Genomic DNA, 18,423 nt, shown 5'->3' with positions numbered 1-18,423 from the left:
GAGCGGAGCCAGCGGGGCCGGCCGGGGCCGGGAGGGGGCGGCCCGGCGCGCCGCGGCCGGGCGTCAGGGGGCGGTGCCGCCCGCGGCCGCGCCCCGCGCCTCCGGGCGCACTCGGCGCCCGCAACTTGGCAAAGTTTGGGGGGCTGGGGTCCCGGCAGTGCCCGAGGCCCACCTGGGTCCCCTTCTTCTGCTGCGCTGGCGATGCCTGGAGATTTGTTGCTGTACCGATTCATTTTTTCTTTTTTTTTTTTTTTCTCTAAAGCTAGGTAGGATTGCGGAATTACTTTTTCGCCCCCCCCCCTCCTTGACTGTGGGGGCAGGGATGGAAAATTACCTGGAGAAAATGGTGGCGAGTGGTATTTTTAAGCACGTAGATCATTCCAGACGCCGAGGTCTGCCTTCTCCCCAGAATAAGATCAACCAATTCTTGACATTGATTTCAAATAAATTTCACGTCCCTGTCGGTATTAAGTGGTTGTTAACCCCTTGGCGGCCTAGACTCCTTTGACACTGGACAAAAGCCAAAGGCCTCCTCCCGCGAAAAACACACCGTCTCATCCACCTAATTTTGCATCTTAACTCGTTCAAATATTTAAAAAGCGCCTGCTGTGTGGCGAGCACTGTTCTAGGCGCTAAGACAAGAATAAACTTGACCAAGTTTCTTCTCTCCTGGAGATTACATTGCAATTTTTGACCCTCTTCCTACCCCACCACAGCCCACTTCTCAAATCTGACTGAATTGCAATCATGAAATTTATTTTACATCAGATGATGAAGCTTTTGAAGGTATTATTTCTTGGAGTTCTCCTTAAATAGTAAATCTTCTCAAAAGACACAAGATGCCCGCCCTTTTCTGCCATTTTTAATCGCCCTGCTTTGCAAATATCTTTTATTAGCTACAGACTTTCAGATACATCTGGATCTAGTGAGAATTCTTATTGCCCCAGAGGTAAAGGATACACCCATTCCCTCCCTCCTTCCTTTAGAAGTGAAGGTACAAGCGACACCCCTCTTCCCAGGATCGCTTGTGATCAGCTTTAGGCTGGTTCCGTCAAGGATGTTCAGCGAAGTGTTAGTTCGGGGGTAAATTAATATCATCCTTTTCCTACCCTGCTCTCAGGGGACCAATACTCTAGAGTAGCACTGTCCAATAGAAAAGTATTGCAAGCCACATATATATTTTAACAATTTAAATAATCACATTTCAAAAAGTAAAAACTGATGAAATTAATCTTTTTTATTTAACATGATTTAAATATATAACGTATTAAGTCAATATATAATAAATATAAAGCAATTATTAAGATACTTTACATTCTTTTTCTGATACTATATTCAAAACCCACCGGGTATTTTACCCTTACAGCTCATCCTGATTGGGACTGGTCACATTTCAACAGTTTGGTAGCCACAATAGCCAATGGTTTACTTATTGGACCAGTACAGGGCTAGAAGCTATAAGCAGAGGGCTCATAGGCTGACAGACCTGGGGCAAAAATCCAGGTCTCAGAGGTCTGCTTCAGTCCTTTCTACAAACGTTGTGGGCTATTCTCTCCATATTGTATTTTTAGAATGATGTCCATCCCCTCACTGATCATAATTTTGGGTGGGGGGCAATGCTGAGGGGTATGTGGGATCTTAGTTACCCTGCCAGAGATCAAACTCGTGTCACATGCAATGGAAGCAGAGTCTTAACCATTGGACCACTAAAGAAGTCCCACCACAGATCATCATGGAAAAATATTTTTCCTTGATTTTAGATCTATTCATTTAAAGGGTGTAAAATTCACCCTTTAAAAATACACAATTCAGCGGGATTTAGTATAAGCACAAAGTTGTACAGTCATCAGCACTATCTAATTCTAGAACATTTCCGCCACCCCCAAAGGAAACCCAACAATAGTCACTCCCCATTCTTCACTACCCATAGCTTTAGGCAGCTGCTAATCTGCTTTCTATGTCTATGGATGTACCTATTCTGGACATTTCATATGAATGGACTCAGTTAAAATATGTGTATGGCCTCTTTCACTTAGTATAATACTTTCAAGGTCCATCCGTTTTGTAACATAGATCAGGACTATGTTCCTCTTTCTGACTGAATAATATTCCATTGTATAGATAGGCCATATTTTATTTATCCATTCATCAGCTGATGGACATTTCATTCATTTTCACTTTTTGACTATTATGAATAAAGCTGCTATGAACATTTGTGTTCAAGTTTTTGTGAAAATGTTTTAGTTCTTTGGGGTACATAACCAGGAGTGGAATTGCTGAGTTACCTAGTAACTCTGTTTAACTTTTTGAGGAACTGCTATTTTCCATAGTGATTATCATTTATATTCCTACAAGCAATCTGTAATACTTATAATTTCTCCATATCCTCACCAACACTTTTATCATCTGGCTTTTTTATTTTAGGCATCCTAGTTGGTATGAACTGGAATCTCATGGTTTTGATTTGCCTTTTTTTTTTTTTTTGGCTGTGCTGGGCCTTCATTCTGGTGGATAGGTTCTTTGTTACAGCGCTCAGGTTTAGTTACCTTGTGGCACGTGGGATCTTAGTTCCCCACCAGCGACTGAACCTGCATCCCTGTATTAGAAGGCAGATTCTTAACCACTGGACCACCAGGGAAATCCCTGCATTTTTTCTTTTTGAATTTGGCTGAAGGGGCACTTGGGAGCTTTGATCTTTATTGTGGCATGCGGGATCTAGTTCCCTGACCAGGGAGTGAACCTGAGTCCCCTGCATTGGGAGCTCAAGAGTCTTAGCCACTGGCCCACCACAGAGGTACCCCCCTTTAACCTATTTTTTAATTTGAGTTTTTATGTTAAGTTGTATGGATACTTGTCTTTATTCTGGATACTTGTCCCTTCCCAGATTTATAGCTTGCAAATATTTTCTCCCATTCTGTGGGCTATCTCTTAACTTTGTTTCATTTCATTTATTTATTTAGGCTGTGCTGGTCTTCCTTGTTTACCCTGGGCTTTCTCCAGTTGCAGAGAGCAGAGGCTACTCTTGTTGCGGTTCCCAGGCTCCAGAGCACAGGCTCAACAGTAGTGGTGTAAGGGCTTACTTGCTCCGAGGCAAGTGGGGTCGTCTAGATCCAGGGATTGAACCAGTGTCTCCTCCACTGGCAGGCGGATTCTTTTTTAAAAAATGTTATTTATTATTTATGGCTGTGCTGGGGCTTCATTATGTGCAGGCTTTCCTCTAGTTGCTGCAAGTGAGGGCCACTCTAGTTAGGGTGCAGGGGCTCCTCTTGTTTCAGAGCATCAGCTCTAGGCGTGTGGGCTTCAGTAGTTGTGGCTCATGGGCGTAGCTCTTGTGGCTCCCAGGCTCGATAGTTGTGGCTCACAGGCTTAGTAACTCCAAGTCATGTAGGATAGTCCCAGACCAGAAATCGAACTCGTGTCTCCTGCATTGGCAGGTAGATTCTTTACCATTGTGCCACCAGAGAAGCCCTCTTTTAATTTTCTTGATAGTTTTGGTACGAAAAGTGAGTCTCTCAGTCGTGCCTGACTCTTTGCGACCCCATGGGTTATATAGTCCATGGAATTCTCCAGGCCAGAATACTGGAGTGGGTAGCCTTTCCCTTCTCCAGGGGATCTTCCCAACCCAGGGATCGAACCCAGGTCTCCCACATTGCAGGCAGGTTCTTTACCAGCTGAGCCATAAGGGAAGCCCAAGAATACTGGAGTGGGTAGCCTATCCCTTCTCCAGGGGATCTTCCCAACCAAGGAATTGAACCGGGGTCTCCTGCTTTGCAGGTGGATTCTTTACCAACCAAGCTATGAGGAAGCCCACAGTTTTGGTATAGAAAAGGTTTTAATTCTACCCACACTCCCCTCCAGCACCACGTGGTTTGTGGGATTTCATTCCCAAAGCAGGGATTGAACCGAGGCCCTTGACAATGAGAGCAAGAAGTCCTAACCACTGGACACCCAGGGAATGCTCCAAAAGTTTCTGATTTTGATGAAGTCCAACCTATCTATTTTTAAATGTCTATTTGCTTGTGGTTTGGGTATCATATCTTGTCAAAGGTCATGAAAATTTTCACCTAAGTTTTCTTCAAATAGTTTTTCTACTTTTTGTTCTTATATTTAGACCTTTGATCCATTTTTAGGTAATTTTTGTGTATGGATTCATACACAAAATTCATTCTCTGCATGTGAATATCCAGTCAGTTGTCTCAGTATCATTTGTTGGAAAGTCTATTCTTTCCCCATTGCAAGGTCTTGACACCCTTTTTGAAAATTAGTTGATGATGAGTGTATTTCTAAACTCTCAATTCTATTCCACTGATCTATGGACTCTATCCTCGTATCCCTACTACACTGTAGCTTTGGAGTAGGCTTTGAATTCAGGAAGTCTGAGTGCTACAACTTTTTCAAGATTTTGGCTATTCTGGGTCTTTTGCATGTCCCTATGAATTTTAGGATCAGCTTGTATTTTTTCTAGAAAAAAAGTTGGAATTTTGATACAGCTTGTATTAAGTTCATCAAGTTAGGGAATATTGCAATTTTAATTTCAATGTCAACTCTTCCAATCCGTGACTACAAGATGTCTTTCCAATCATTTAGTTCTTTTCCTTTAATTTCAACAAATTTTTAAATAGTTTTTAGTCTACAAGCCTTGTACTTCTTTGGTTAAATGTATTCCTAAGTATTTCATTATTTTTGATGCATTTGTGAGGTTTTCTTAATTTTAGGGTTATCTTTAGTGTGTAGAAACACAACTTATTTTTCTATATTGTCTTCTATCCTGACACTTTCCTGAATTCACTTTTTAGCTGTAATAGTTGTGTCTGCATGTAGACTCTTAAGGATACTCTCTATATAAGATCATGTTATCTGCAAATACAGAGTTTTTATTCTTCCTTTCCAAATGCAATGCATTTTCTTTTACTTGCCACATAGCTCTGCCTAAAACCTCGAGGACAGAACTGGATAGAAGCAGTAAGAGCAGACATTCTTGCCTTGTTCCTGATCTTAGGAGTAAAGATTTTAGGTTTTCACCATTAAGTATGATGTTCACTGTGGCCTTTTCATAGATGCCTTTTATCAAGTTGAGAACGTTCCCTTCTCTTCCTAGTTTGAGTGTTTTTATCATAAAAGAGTTGGATTTTGTCAAATGCTTTTTTAGAATCAGACTTCCTTTTTTTAAATTTTATTTTTGGCTGTGCTGGGTCTTTGTTGCTGGGCTTTCTCTAGTTGCAGTGAGCAGGAGCTATTCTTTAGTTGCGGTGCACGGGCTGCTCACTGCGGTGCTTCTCTTGTGGCGGAGCAAGGGCTAAGGGCTCTCGGGTGCACAGGCTTTGGTAGTTGCAAAACAAGGGCTTACCCGCCCCAAAGCATGTGGGATCTTCCTGGACCAGGGATCAGACTGGTATCCTCTGCACTGCAAGGTGGCTTCTGAACCACCGGACCACCAAGGAAACCCAAATGCTGTTTCTTTTTTTAAAGTGATTTTTTTTTGTTGTTGGCATATAATTGCTTTACAATACTATGTGAATTTCTGCTATACAACAAAGTGAATCAGCTATATATATATATATACATACGTGCATGCTAAGTCACTTCAGTCATATCCAACTCTAAGCGACCCCATGGACTGCAGCCCACCAGGCTCTTCTGTCCATGGGGATTCTCCAGGCAAGAATACTGGAGTGGGTTGCCATGCCCTCCTCCAGGGGATCTTCCTGAGCCAGGAATCGAACCTGCATCTCTTACATCTCCTGCACTGGCAGGCAGGTCCTTTACCACTACCACCACCTGGGAAGCCCCAAATATACATATATCCCCTCCCATTTGAGCCTCCCTTCCACCTCATCCCAAATGCTTTTCCTACATCCATTGAGATCATGGTGGGAGGGGAGGATCCCCTTTATTCAACAGATATTAATAGTTATGAAGTGTTTACTATGTCTCAGGCACTATTGCAGCAACAGCAGGAGAAGACCATCCCCATGTTGTGATGAAGTTTATCATTACAGGCATGGCTGCCCTGTTTAGCTGTCCCTTCTCACCCCACTACACTGGAGCCATTTCCTTACCCCTTGTCTCCCATGAGTTCTTCTTCAGACCAGACTAGATTATGACCCTGGTGCTTGTTCATTCCCACATCAGAGCCTTCATCACACCAACTTGCCCTTGTGTTTCACTTGGCGAACTCCTCAAAGCCCAGCTCAACTATCGCACCTCTGAAAAGACTTCCCTGCTATTGCCCACTATTGCATTTGGCTGGTCTCCTTGAGTTTGAGCCACATAAAGGAAAGACCTGAATCCTTGAATGTCTAGTCAAGGCATATAGAACATTCCATAAAGGGCCTCAGTGTGTTCCTAGGAATGAGGCAAAGCAAGACCAATTCCCATTTGCAGGTGGTAACTCCTGTTCACAACCTTCTTCCTCCTCACAACTCACTTTCCATAAAAGATGTGTTAGCTTCCTGGGGCTGCCATTATCTAATTACCACTAACTGGTGGCTTAAAACAACAGAGACTTACTTGCTCTCAGTTCTGGGGGCCAGAAGTCTGCCCTCTTCCAGCTTCCAGAATGGCTACATGCATTCTTTGGCTTGTGGTCACATCACTACAGCCCTGCCTTTAGATGGCCGCCTTCTCTACATGTCTTCTCCCTGGCTCTTCTAAGAACAGTTGTTACTGGATTGAAGACCCACTTTAATTAATGCAGGATGATCTTATCTCAAGAACTTCAATTACACCTGCATAGACCTTTTATGCCTAAAAAAGTCACATTTACAGATTCCAGTGGGTAAGACTCTGCACTCCCAATGCAGGGGACCCAGGTTCAATCCCTGCTTAGGGAACTAGATCCCACATGCCACAACTAAGAACTAGCACAGCAAAAAAAAAAAAAGGAAATCTGTATGAAACTCTCAAATAAGTCCCTTTAGCTTTTTTTTTTTTTTTTTTTTTTAAGCAAAGAAAGGTTTATTGCAGGGCCAAGCAAAGAGAACAGGTGGATGCTCAAAAACCCTGAACTCAAGATAGGTCCTTTTAAATGAGTGGTTTTAGAATGATTAATGGCAACCCACTCCATTATTCTTGCCTGGAGAATCCCAGGGATGGAGGAGCCTGTTGGGTGCCGGATATGAGTCGGGCATGACTGACGCGACTTAGCAGCAGCAGTAGCAGAATGGACCCTTATTAGTTTAATGGGTATGTCACAGAGTGATTTGCCAGGGAACACAACAGATGAAGGAGAAAGCAGGGTCCAGTGGAAAAGCCTCAGGGGATAAGCTTTAGCTCTGGATCCACTGTGAGCCAACGCTTTAGGCCTCAAATAACTTGTTTAACCTATCTGGGCCTTAGTTCATCTATAAGATTAGGGAGGTTTGATGGGATGAAGCTCCAAGAATTCTCAAAACTCTTAACATCCTAAGAAAGCAGTCAGACAATATATGTACCGTTTTTGCCTAAGGGAAAAGCATCAGAAAAGTCTTGAAATTGTTAGGAAACTTGATACCATTCTGGGGCCATCAGCTCCAAAGTGGAGTGGACCTGCCCCAGGTGGTAAGAAGGGGACTTGTAGGAGTTGAGGGTATATTTAAACTTCTATGTATGTGGGATTTACTGCATACGTACTAGCACAGAAGCACACACAGGACTTATAAATAATTTAATAAATTAACAGTGGACGTACACTCAGAAATGCTTACTAGAATACGTGATCAAAGTCTTCCCTGGCGGTCCAGTGCTTTGAACTCTGTGCTTCCACTGCAGGGGGCACAGATGTGATCCCTGGTCAAGGAAGTAGGATCCTGCAGATCCTGCATGCGATGGGGCACAGTCAAAAAAACAAACAAAAGAAAAAGACTATGTGAGCAGAAACATTCGGAGACCACCAACCTAAGAATCTAGTTAACTAGGCAGTCAGACCCAACAGTTTGATAACCAGACAGGCTGTGGGTTAAGTATCATGATTAACTTAGCAGTGACTCCAGTGTGGTTTATATCCTTTGGACAGTAAAACCATACTTGACATCAAGCTGAGTTTTGATCGGAAGTCTACACCCAAATTTATTAATTTTCAGTTATGTTTCTGCCATTATTTCTGTTTTATTGACCAGGAGCTGGCAAGCTTTCCTGAAAAGGGTCATATAATCAATATTTTAAGCTTTGCAGGCCACATTATCTCTCACTGTTTAAGTCTGCCATTATAGCACTGCCTTAGATGATACATCAAATGATGGGCATGCCTGGATTCCAATAAGACTTTGTGAACACTGATACTTGAATATCAGGTATTTTTCACATGGTACAAAATATTCTGGGACTTCCCTGGTGATCTAGTAGTTAAGAACCCACCTGCCAATGCAGGGAACATGGGTTTGATCCCTGGTTGGGAAGATTCCACATGCCAAGGGGCAATTAAGCCTGCAAGTCTAGAGCCCATGTTTCACAACAAGAGAAGCCACCACAGTGAAAAGCTTGCACACCACAATGAAAAGTAACCACTCGCCACAACTAGACAAAGCCCACGTGCAGCAACGAAGATCCAATGCAGCCATAAATAAATATAAAACAAACAAACAAAAACCCCCAAAAATGTATTTTTTCAAACATTTAAGAAAATAAAAACTATTCTTAGCTTCTAGGGTCATTCAAAAATAGGAGACAGTGTACTGGATGGACCCGTGGACCATGGTTTGCCAATCCCTGTGTTAGGCCTCAAAAGTTTGTTTAAGTCTAATCAGCAAACAAGAATAATCCAATTTGCATAGCAATACCTCTGAACAGGAAACACACATGTAAAAACAGACACTGTGGACATAGCTAAAGGGAAATCCAAAAGTAATGCAGAAATTTAGAGGATTCTATAACTTATCTTGATCTAGGACTAGAGATAAAAAAGTACATTCTAGGGACCTCTTATGCCTCTCAACAGTGGGCATCTTCACAGAACACTTGACTTTCTACTGAAGGTTCATCAATGTCTCTATTTTCTACAAGTAATAATTTATTCTAGTTTGCCTTTCTCCAGTAATTGCACATCCATCTTTGTGAGAATGAATCTTGCCTACAACCACAGATAAACAACAGAAGCTAGAGCATTTTTTGTGATACTCAAAAATTTACCCTCTCAAGTTCCCCAAGAAAGGATAGTGAAGAAACTGGCAAGAATGACTGCCTTGGAAAGGAGAATGAGGGCCAAGCGGGAGGAGCAGAGAGAATGTTCAGTGTGCGTTCTCATCTGCCTGTTGACTTCTGTCAGGTGCTGGCGTTACTTATTCAAGTAAACAACCAATCACAAATATAAAAATTAAGTATTCCAGACTAATTTAATGTTCACCTCGCCGTCTTACCTTTGCACGCTACCTTGTGGTGACTCCTAACGGGATGGTAGCTTGGAACCGGCAGTGTGGCCCTCGCCTCTCCTAACCCAAAGATGCACTTGACGCCCAGAGTGGGCAGCTTTTGGAGGACAGAGCCAACTTGCTGAGAGTTGGGCTCTAAAAATAAACATTTTGCACATTTCTTTTAGCCTCCTTTCTCTCCATAAAGGCCTTCACAGATGGCTTCTTTACATCATGCTCTCAAATGACTAGCTGATAAATATTCATACTTATGGAAATCGTATTGTACATACTCCAAACCCCCTAGCCAGTTAACATTTGTATTTTCCATTATCTCAAGGGTGTTGCCCCCTTGTTCACGGGCCTTGTCCTCTATAAAACACAAATGTGCATGCAGACACACAGATCAGACACCAGTGTTGGCCTGTGTGTGACCGACTTGCTTAGAGGCAGTTTTTCCCGTCAAGAGGCCATGTCTGGAGACATTGTGGGTTTTCACTGTTGGCAGGGTGCAGGGCACGCAGCGTGTGCGACTGCTATCTAGTGGGTAGGCAACAAAGGTGCTGCTCAACACCACACTATGCACAGGACAGCCCCCGCCTCTCCCTGCCCCCGCCAAGAATGGACTGGCCCGAAGGCTCACGGTATGGAGGCCCAGGGCAGCAGCATGTGAGGCAGAAAGCAGACCCAGATTACAGACGAATCCCTGAAGGGAATAAAGTCAAAGCACACTGGAACCGTTAACGGGAAAACTCAGTGAGGACGACGGAGGCTCTCCACAAAGGCTGGCCTCTCATTTCTTCTTATTCAAATTAATACTCAATGTATTAAGATTATACATTTAAGAACAAGTTCTCTTTAAATCTTGACGCTCAATTTATAAATATTTTTGTGAGATTTCAGTTAAAATGTAAAACACTCCCTTTCACTTGTTCTTCAATTAATGCTCGGTTATCTCATGTGTCTGGCAGGCTGAATTCCCCGAAACATGAACACCATTTACAAATTTGATTAAATTCCCTTAAGCATTTCAAGCTACAAATTGAACGTGATGCTCTCAAGCATTTCAAAGCCCACAAAGAGGACTCACAAACAAACCAGACTCAACATTTTTTTAAACGTTTTTTTAAAAAAATACCTTTGTCCACATCTAGAGAACAGGAGAGTGGCATGGATTCCTGGTCCAGACCACCCCTGCAGTTCTCCAACCTCTGTGCCCATCTCATCTGTGCAGCAAGTTCCAGCTCTCACATGGCATGGAGGTGAATAGAGGCAGGGAGGCTTAAACACACACACGCACACAAACACACACAGGACACAGGATCTACTCACCATTCTGGGTGTCCTGTAGTATCTTCTCTCCTCTTCATCCCCAAATTCTCTGGCTTCCCGTGCCCAGTGCAAGGATCTGACTGGATCTCTCCGCCAATCATTACTTCGCCATCCAAGAGCCCCAGAGCTCACCACCCTCCCCGTCTCTGTCCACCACAGGCTCCATGAAGCAGTCTGGTGCCAGTGGATAGTGGCTCACCTCCTCTGCATTTTACCACACCCCCCACACCCGGAATTCCTGATGTTTCCTTCCTAGCTCCCATGGCCACCAGAACCTTCACCTAATCACTTATTTGCTGTCTCTACATGAAAAACTACCCATGAAGAATCCCTACCAAAGACAGCCATGAGACCTGATGCTAGACACATAGCAGTGGCTTATTAAATACTTAGTGAAGAAATACGAAATACAGGCACCAGTTCCACAAGCCTTAGAAATAAAAAGCTTTTCATCTGAGAACTAGCAGAGGACTGAGGACTATGGGAAGCACCCACAGTGACTGGCACCCACTAAGCTGTCTGCAGTAGTTTCTGTTTTGTTTTTCATCAGCAGAGCTCCAATCTCAGACTCAGGGATTGGATGGCTGTGCAGCAGCAGGAATGAATTTTCAAGCCTCATATCCCCAAGTTCTCCAGCACTGCGGCACCTTGCAGAGGACACCTGTGATCTGAGCCCCCCGGCCCAGGCACCCAGTGCCAACTCACTGAAGCTCTACAGCGGCGCAGCCATTTTTTTTGCTCTAACAAGCGCTGGGTTGATTTTTATCCTCATCATAAGAAGTCTTCTAGAATTCTTTTTAAATACAAAGCCAATAAAAAGTCCAAGCCCCCAATGGAAAGCAGCTCTCTAGGTCAGCGTAGTGAGCCCTGACACAGCCCCAACAGGTACTCAAGAGCCCAGTCAAAGAAAACACACTGATAAAAGCAGAATATTAGCCAGTTTAATTTATTTAAGAATCATACAAAAAAAGGAAAAAAAAAAAAGAGAGAGAGAGAAACAAAAATCAGAAAACACAACAACAAAAAACGAAATACAGAATTTTGTTACGCTTCATGGTTGATCGTTTTTACTTGCAAGGGTATAAACCTTGCTAACTGCAGCCAATACATTTTTTTATTGCATGAGACCCAAATTTTTTTTAAGTTACAAATCAAAATGATTAGAACAATTGTCTCTGGACACTTGGTACTGTATCACCACAGAAGGCTGAAGAAGCAGTGCAGTATCATCAGAACAGTGCGTACCCTTCATACACTGACGGACATTCAAAACAGAGTAGCAATATAAAAAGAGAGATTGTAAAAAAGAACACAACAGAAACAACTGAAAGAGTTTTACATCCACCTTTGTTTCAAATTGTCTTTGGATTCCATCACATGTTGTCTCAAGATGCACCATGTCAGATTAGTAAAGGAGGAAGATCTATGCCTAAGTACAAAAGTATCCTTTGCTCAGCGGGAGGTAGAACCTGGCAAAAGTTTTATTGCAGAGATACAGCGTACCTCTTCCCACCTCTCATGGTTGATGGTAGATACAAGTGGTTATTGAAAAATAATATCAGTAGTTTGCAAATTCAGTATAAACCATGAACAGGATGATTTTTTTTTTTTTTCTGATGGCGGCAAGACTGCAATGTGCTACGTAGAAAATACAAGCTATCTGCCCCGTAAAGTGGAAGTCAGAAAGAAGGCTCAAGCTTCTTTATCCTCTTCAGTGCCACAAATACTGCCATAGCAAGAAAGGCCCTCAGGACGAGGGGATGGGTGGAAAAGTCAGGGAGTTCTCACTAAGGAGCCTGCGGACTGACCCTCAGCCCCAAGGAGGCTTGACCTGCAAGTATGGAAGACAGGCTACGTCGCAGGTGGCACCCCTTGCTCGACTCTGCACTATAAGAGTGTGGCCTCAGCCTGACAGCTGCTGCTGCAAACCATGTGGTTCAACTGCTTCCTGGGAGTCAGAGAAGGAAAGCCTCTGACAGAGGAGCTCACCTCTGACAGGCCCTCTTACAAAACACACTAGGTTCCCAAGACTCACCTAAATACAGACAACTTCTAAAAGTCTACCAAGCTCAGAGCAACAAATGAAACGTGTACATAAAGGAAAGGCCCAAGAAACGCTCGTGGTGTCTTTGCTGAAAGTTACGGAGGAATATTTTCTTAAAAGTACAAAATCTGTAGATAGAAACACAGTGTTTGCCTGTTACCACAGTGGTGGTAATGATTACCACCGCATCTGTGAGCCACTCCTGGGTGGGCCCTCCTGGCAACACTAATCCAATTGTTAAAGAATGCCTCCAGCCCTCTCAGCTCCTAGGTTTACAGCCAATCTAGTCAACATCAACTCAACAGCTCAAGGGATCCCACCAGCCTGTCCCCTCCACAGTTAACACACAGCATCAGCCCTTGAGGAAGCCTGCACAAGCATCTGTGCTGCTCTACTCAGGAGGAGAACTGTCCCTGGAAGTACGTTCTCTAACCTGCCAGTACGGACGGACACCAGCACATACTGGGCCTGTCTCTGCCCCTTAACTGGTGGGACAGAAGCAGATCACCCATGCTCACTGGAAAAGTAAGTTTCTGATTATTATTTGAAGGCTAAAAGGACAGACTCAACTTCTTTAAGAAACAGAAAATTTGCAGCAGCAGCAGCCCATACATCACTGTTCAGATCTATAAGATTTTCCTCTCGGCTGGAAAGCCACAAGGATGAAGGATGTGGTGCAGGCCTGAAAAACTGCAAGGGTAGAAACAAGTCAGGTTTACTGAAGAGTTGAGTTTAATCCCAAATGCACTGAAGAAGTTAGAGGAGCTTGAAGAAGTCTTGGGAAGAAACTTTTTCAGGTGAAAACAGGCTCACTATAGCTTCCAAAGAGCAACATAAATGAGCATAGCTAGTCATATAATGACAGTATCAGAAATTGCACTCAAGTACATTCCCCCAATACAATGCATTGCACACAGTAAAAAATTTGTAATAAAAATGCAAAACACAATCAGGCATGTTGAAAAATATTAACACAAAACAGACACAGGAATTCTATAGTAAAGATGCAAAACCGAATTCTAAAATACATGAACAAATTCAACTAAAGTTTTTCATACATTTCTAGAGCAAAAAAGAAAAAAATATATTATAAGAAGCCCCCTATGGGAAACCAAGAAAAGAATAAATAGAACTGGAGGAGGGAAAAGAGACAAACAAGTGGGTGGGGTCCCAATTTACAAGAAATATTTACATTCAGAATTCAAAAGAACTCACCATTTCTATATATACACATTATGTACATATATATAAGTACAGCGTAAGATTAGAAGGTGGGTTTTGGATTTCACCTCAAGTACTCAGAGAAAAATTACTAGCTAGCTAGAGTTGCAGGTATCTAAATGTGTTTCCCTCACTTACATGCCCTTAAAATGCACTGCCTTGTATTAGACAATTGGCATCAAACAAGGACTTTTTACAAATGGTGTTTGCTCACAGCTGTAGCCGCAACATGGACTGCCCGCTGCATATCCCAGCAGCAAGGCGTGCACAGTGCATGCACCTGGGTATGGTGTTAGCCAAGGAGACCTCAGATATAGGAAGGATAGTCGACCAATGCCCACCACCACTGGGGTGCCTGCATTCACCAAACATCTGTTAACCAGGCACCAGTTTCACAGCGCCTCTTTATGTAACACCATTCGTAGAAACTACTGAATGTCATTCAGGTACATTTTTTAAGAGAGTAATTGGGTAGGGACTTTCCTCTTAACATCTAATCAAGAAAAGGACCCAAGGGAAAAATACTTTTCCTCTGTTCCTACTTTCATCAATTGAGATGCATCAACCATTTCTAATCTATCGCTTTTCTTCCCCCTCCTTGGAAAGTGGAGGGGAATGAGGGAAAGGTTCCCATTATACAACTCTACGTGCTGTCCTGGTACCCTTGGTTGTCATCCCTGTTAGAAGTTGTTCTGAGAGCATCACATAGAGATTAGCAAATGAATGCCCCAGGGGGTACAGCCAGAAAATTATGCCTCTAAAACATTAATATTTCCCTGGAGTTTGGTAATCTAGAACTTTTACCTTTACAGATGAAGCAAGATAAAACTAAAAGGTTTTACTGTTGCAACTCAAAAAGGTTTCTGAAGTGCTAACTGGATTGGAATAAATATATATACACACACACACACACTCCTGCGTTGCTTTGGATGCAGGTTCTTCCTAACTTACATACAGATGTGAAGTAAAGATACTGAAGAGTTGTAGCGGCAATTTAGCAGCAGAAAGGGAAAATTGTTTAAGATATTTACTTTTTCATCAAGTTGTGTTTAAAAATTCCTTATTAATACTTTTAGGAATTTGTATCATTGATACATATCTGGATAATCCCACTAAACTGCAGCTAGAGACCTTGTGGTATGGAGGATGCTAGATCAGGGGAACACTAACCTCCCCCAATACCATCTGAGCAGCTCTGGACTGGGAAAGTGGTTTTCAGCACAATCGGTACTGTAAACTCTGAAAACACGAACATGATTCATAACCAGATCTTTGTGCTCAGAGCCATATTGCTAAAAAGGGAGAGAAGGCATTACAGAGGCCAAATGGACTCACATACAGTTCAACAAGGTCCTTGGATTCAGACATGGCATTCAGATCCTTAAATACAAGACCCGTTTTACAGAAGTTAGCTCTTGTTTGAGACTTGATTTTTTTTGACAGAGGAGGACGTTGAATGCTGGGCTTCCCCATGTTGACCAACCTAAAACTTGCTGACTTGGATAAGGGCACAGTGTAAAGGTCGTCTGTTCACCTCCAGAGAGGAGCATGGGCAGAGGCCCCGAGGGCTCACGTGCACACCGCACCACCATGAGCGTGGGCAGCCGGCACCTCAGCTCCCCATCCGTTTACACGGCTGCCTTTCTGAGGTCTACTCTGAGAGTTTTCACAGGACTTATTTCTGGACCTTTTTTAAAAATGCAAAACAAAGCTGTTCTACAAAGAACAGGACATACACATCCCCCTCTGTAACAAGATAGCTATTCCAAGAGCAAATGTTACATTGTGAATTGTGAGGGTCAACTAATTTCATATTAAAGAATCCTCATACTGAAGCTGCTTGGAAAAAACCATAACCTGCTTAAAAAAAAAAAAAAAGATGCCCACACACACAAAAAAAGCAAAGTTGGGCCAAGCCTACGAGAGACAGTCTCTCTTCCACAACCCTGCCATTCTGTCTCACTGGAGAGAGCAGGATGGTTAGGGTTCCTCTCCACAGCTCTATCTCCCTTGGGGTGCTGATGGAAGCAGACTAGGCTCCTGATTTAAAACAGAACTAAGTGGGAAGTTTTGGTGCAGGTGGACAACTCTGCTCCTGGCTGCCAGCTGGGTCTAGTGGCCCTAACAAGGGACACTGGTTGATACTCACATGGATCACTGCCTGAGATATAAGGATAGACTGAGGATAAAAGTTGCATCCACTGGGCAAAATATGCCAAAGAACCGAAATTATTCTCAATTTGTTCTTTTAGGCATCAAGAATAAATACATCCAAAGAAAGAAAACTTATGGTGAACGTGACCTAACTAAACCCAGGCTTGTAGAAACGCAAGAGGATGACAGCTGTAGCTTACCCATCACTGAACATATATCTCACCAGATCCTGCAAGAAGTTTAGAAAGGAACAAAGGAGAACAGTTCAACTTGCAGAACATCTGAAAGCACTATTATTTCACCCCTTCCTCAACACCACTTTGATTTTGTGGGGTGGGTTTGAAGCCAAAATCTAAGGCTACCTGGAATGTTGAGCAACATGCCGAGTTCTGCAGCGTTTCCATCACAGGCTACTTCTGCAGGTGGTGAGGGCCTAAACAAGAGTCCACTTCGGGTTAGTATAATAACTTTTTATTTGACATCTACAAGATTGTGGTATCTTGCAGCTTTTGACCAGGTTTATACAATCTCAGTTTCTCAATAGTGCAACCTGTGCAAGCAAAAAAAGTAAAGGGGAAAAAAAAAGGAAACAAAAAGACCAATTGTCCCCTCACTTGTTTTTATAAACATCTATTATAGGCGAAACAAAACTTACCCATATTATAGATAAGTGTCTATTCACATTTGTACATTACCATTTTTAACAGCTTGAGATAAACTCTACAATGTCTTACAACACGTTAAACAATATTCAAGTTACTGGGTAACAACAATTAACAACAAGAAATAAACATACAGCAGAAGCCTCAAGTGTCTCCTCATTGTCTAGTTTACAACTCAAGTACAAAGTTTTCATTTTTAAGAGTGACAAAGCAAATTAAGATAATGAAGTTAAAAAAAAGGATTGTTTGCAAGACAGAAGCCAATCTGTATTCCTTTCTACAACTATCTTTAAGTTAAGAAAGATGTAACTTTAAGAAAAAACAGGCTTGTAGCCTTTTTTGCAGCACACATTAGGAATGCTATTAATACATTAAAATTAACTTTTAAGAGTTTTATCACCAAAAAAATGTGTGTACTCATTACCTCGACAAGAAACCTGGGGCAGGAAGAATGGGAGGACGAGATTTTGCAGGGTTTGAAGCAACACCCAGGTATAAACACTATAAAAATGCAATAACCAATGCTGTACATCTACAAATGTTTCGCTGTTACTTGACTTCTGTGTTAATCTTGTTTACGCATGCTTTCAAAGACATGCACTGTCAGAACAAAAACTAGAAAAGAACCTGAATGCATGATATGCAACCTTTCATTTCATGCTTTAATAAACTTATTGTTTTAATAAGTTGGAAAAAGAAACCAATATATATTTTCTCTATTTATAGACTCAAAACACATGCATCCGGGGATAAGTCCCACAGCAATGGCATGGATGTACTGCGTTAACCCTGAGCACTGTATAACATAAAAGTAAAGCCAGTTTGGGAAGTTCCAAGCATTTTTAAACCAATTATGGTTCGCAGCTTTTAACAAACTCACAAACAAACAAACAGACTGACACATACACACACATACCCCTCTGCTCACCCAAAGTAAAAGCATACGGTAAGTACCATGGGAAAAGCACAAGGAAAGACAGATGTACCACTATCGGCACTGCTGATTTTCAGTTTTGCTATCTATTCCAGGTTTGTCCTTATTCCCAAGAAAATTAACTAGAGAGAGCACAACTGAAAAAAAATTATAATTCTTTGGAAACTGTCCCTGATTTTTATGCAAATGATATGCTTCAACAGCATTTCAGATACATCCATGTTGAAACCTGTCTGTTCTTATGTGCTGCTCAAGCTGGCAATGCTCTGGGGGTGACGCTGCTGCCAGAGCTGTTTCTGCTGGACTGCAAGCTGTTGAGACTGGTCTGAAGTTGAAAGGAGATTTATAAGAGGAGACACACAATTTGCAGGAATGATCAAACCTGCAAGGAGAAAACAATTTATAAAGGTTGCATCCAGGAGAACTCATACTGTATTTTACAGCTTCACAGAAAATTCCAAATGATGTTATAATATTAAGTCAATGAATAAGATTCCATACACAAACTAAATGAATACTAAATAACTGAACTGGCCCCTTCAGAAGCAGCCTGACCCCTCAGCAGTATTACCCACAAATGCCTGAGCACATGCATGCGTCTAGGGCAATACCACCTACCTGCTGAGGCAGGAGAAAGCCAGATACAGGATCTTCCTAGCCACTATTTTTGCAGTCTAGAAACGCACACAAGCACCACCATCTTTGGTATGTACTAGTGTACCAGAGAGACTCCAGATAGTGGTACAAATTCAA

The 18,423-nt window shown here is 42.4% G+C and overlaps 1 protein-coding gene across 4 annotated transcripts in view; it reads right to left on the bottom strand.

Moving 5' to 3' along the window:
• Positions 1-11,585: 11,585 nt before the first annotated feature.
• SBNO1 (strawberry notch homolog 1) overlaps positions 11,586-18,423 on the bottom strand; it is a 56,350-nt gene continuing 49,512 nt past the window's right edge. For all 4 annotated transcript variants that reach the window (XM_004017323.5, XM_012097704.4, XM_042234562.1 and 1 more), the window contains one exon: positions 11,586-18,052. In XM_004017323.5, the coding sequence (XP_004017372.1) occupies positions 17,910-18,052 (143 nt within the window). In that variant the 3' untranslated portion in view covers positions 11,586-17,909. The remainder of the gene's footprint in view (positions 18,053-18,423) is intronic.

This window comes from Ovis aries, chromosome 17 (assembly GCF_016772045.2).
Source record: "Ovis aries strain OAR_USU_Benz2616 breed Rambouillet chromosome 17, ARS-UI_Ramb_v3.0, whole genome shotgun sequence".
Lineage (NCBI taxonomy): Eukaryota > Metazoa > Chordata > Mammalia > Artiodactyla > Bovidae > Ovis > Ovis aries.
The sequence above is the reverse complement of the archived record's forward strand: the minus strand, read 5'-3'. Positions and strand labels throughout refer to the sequence as shown.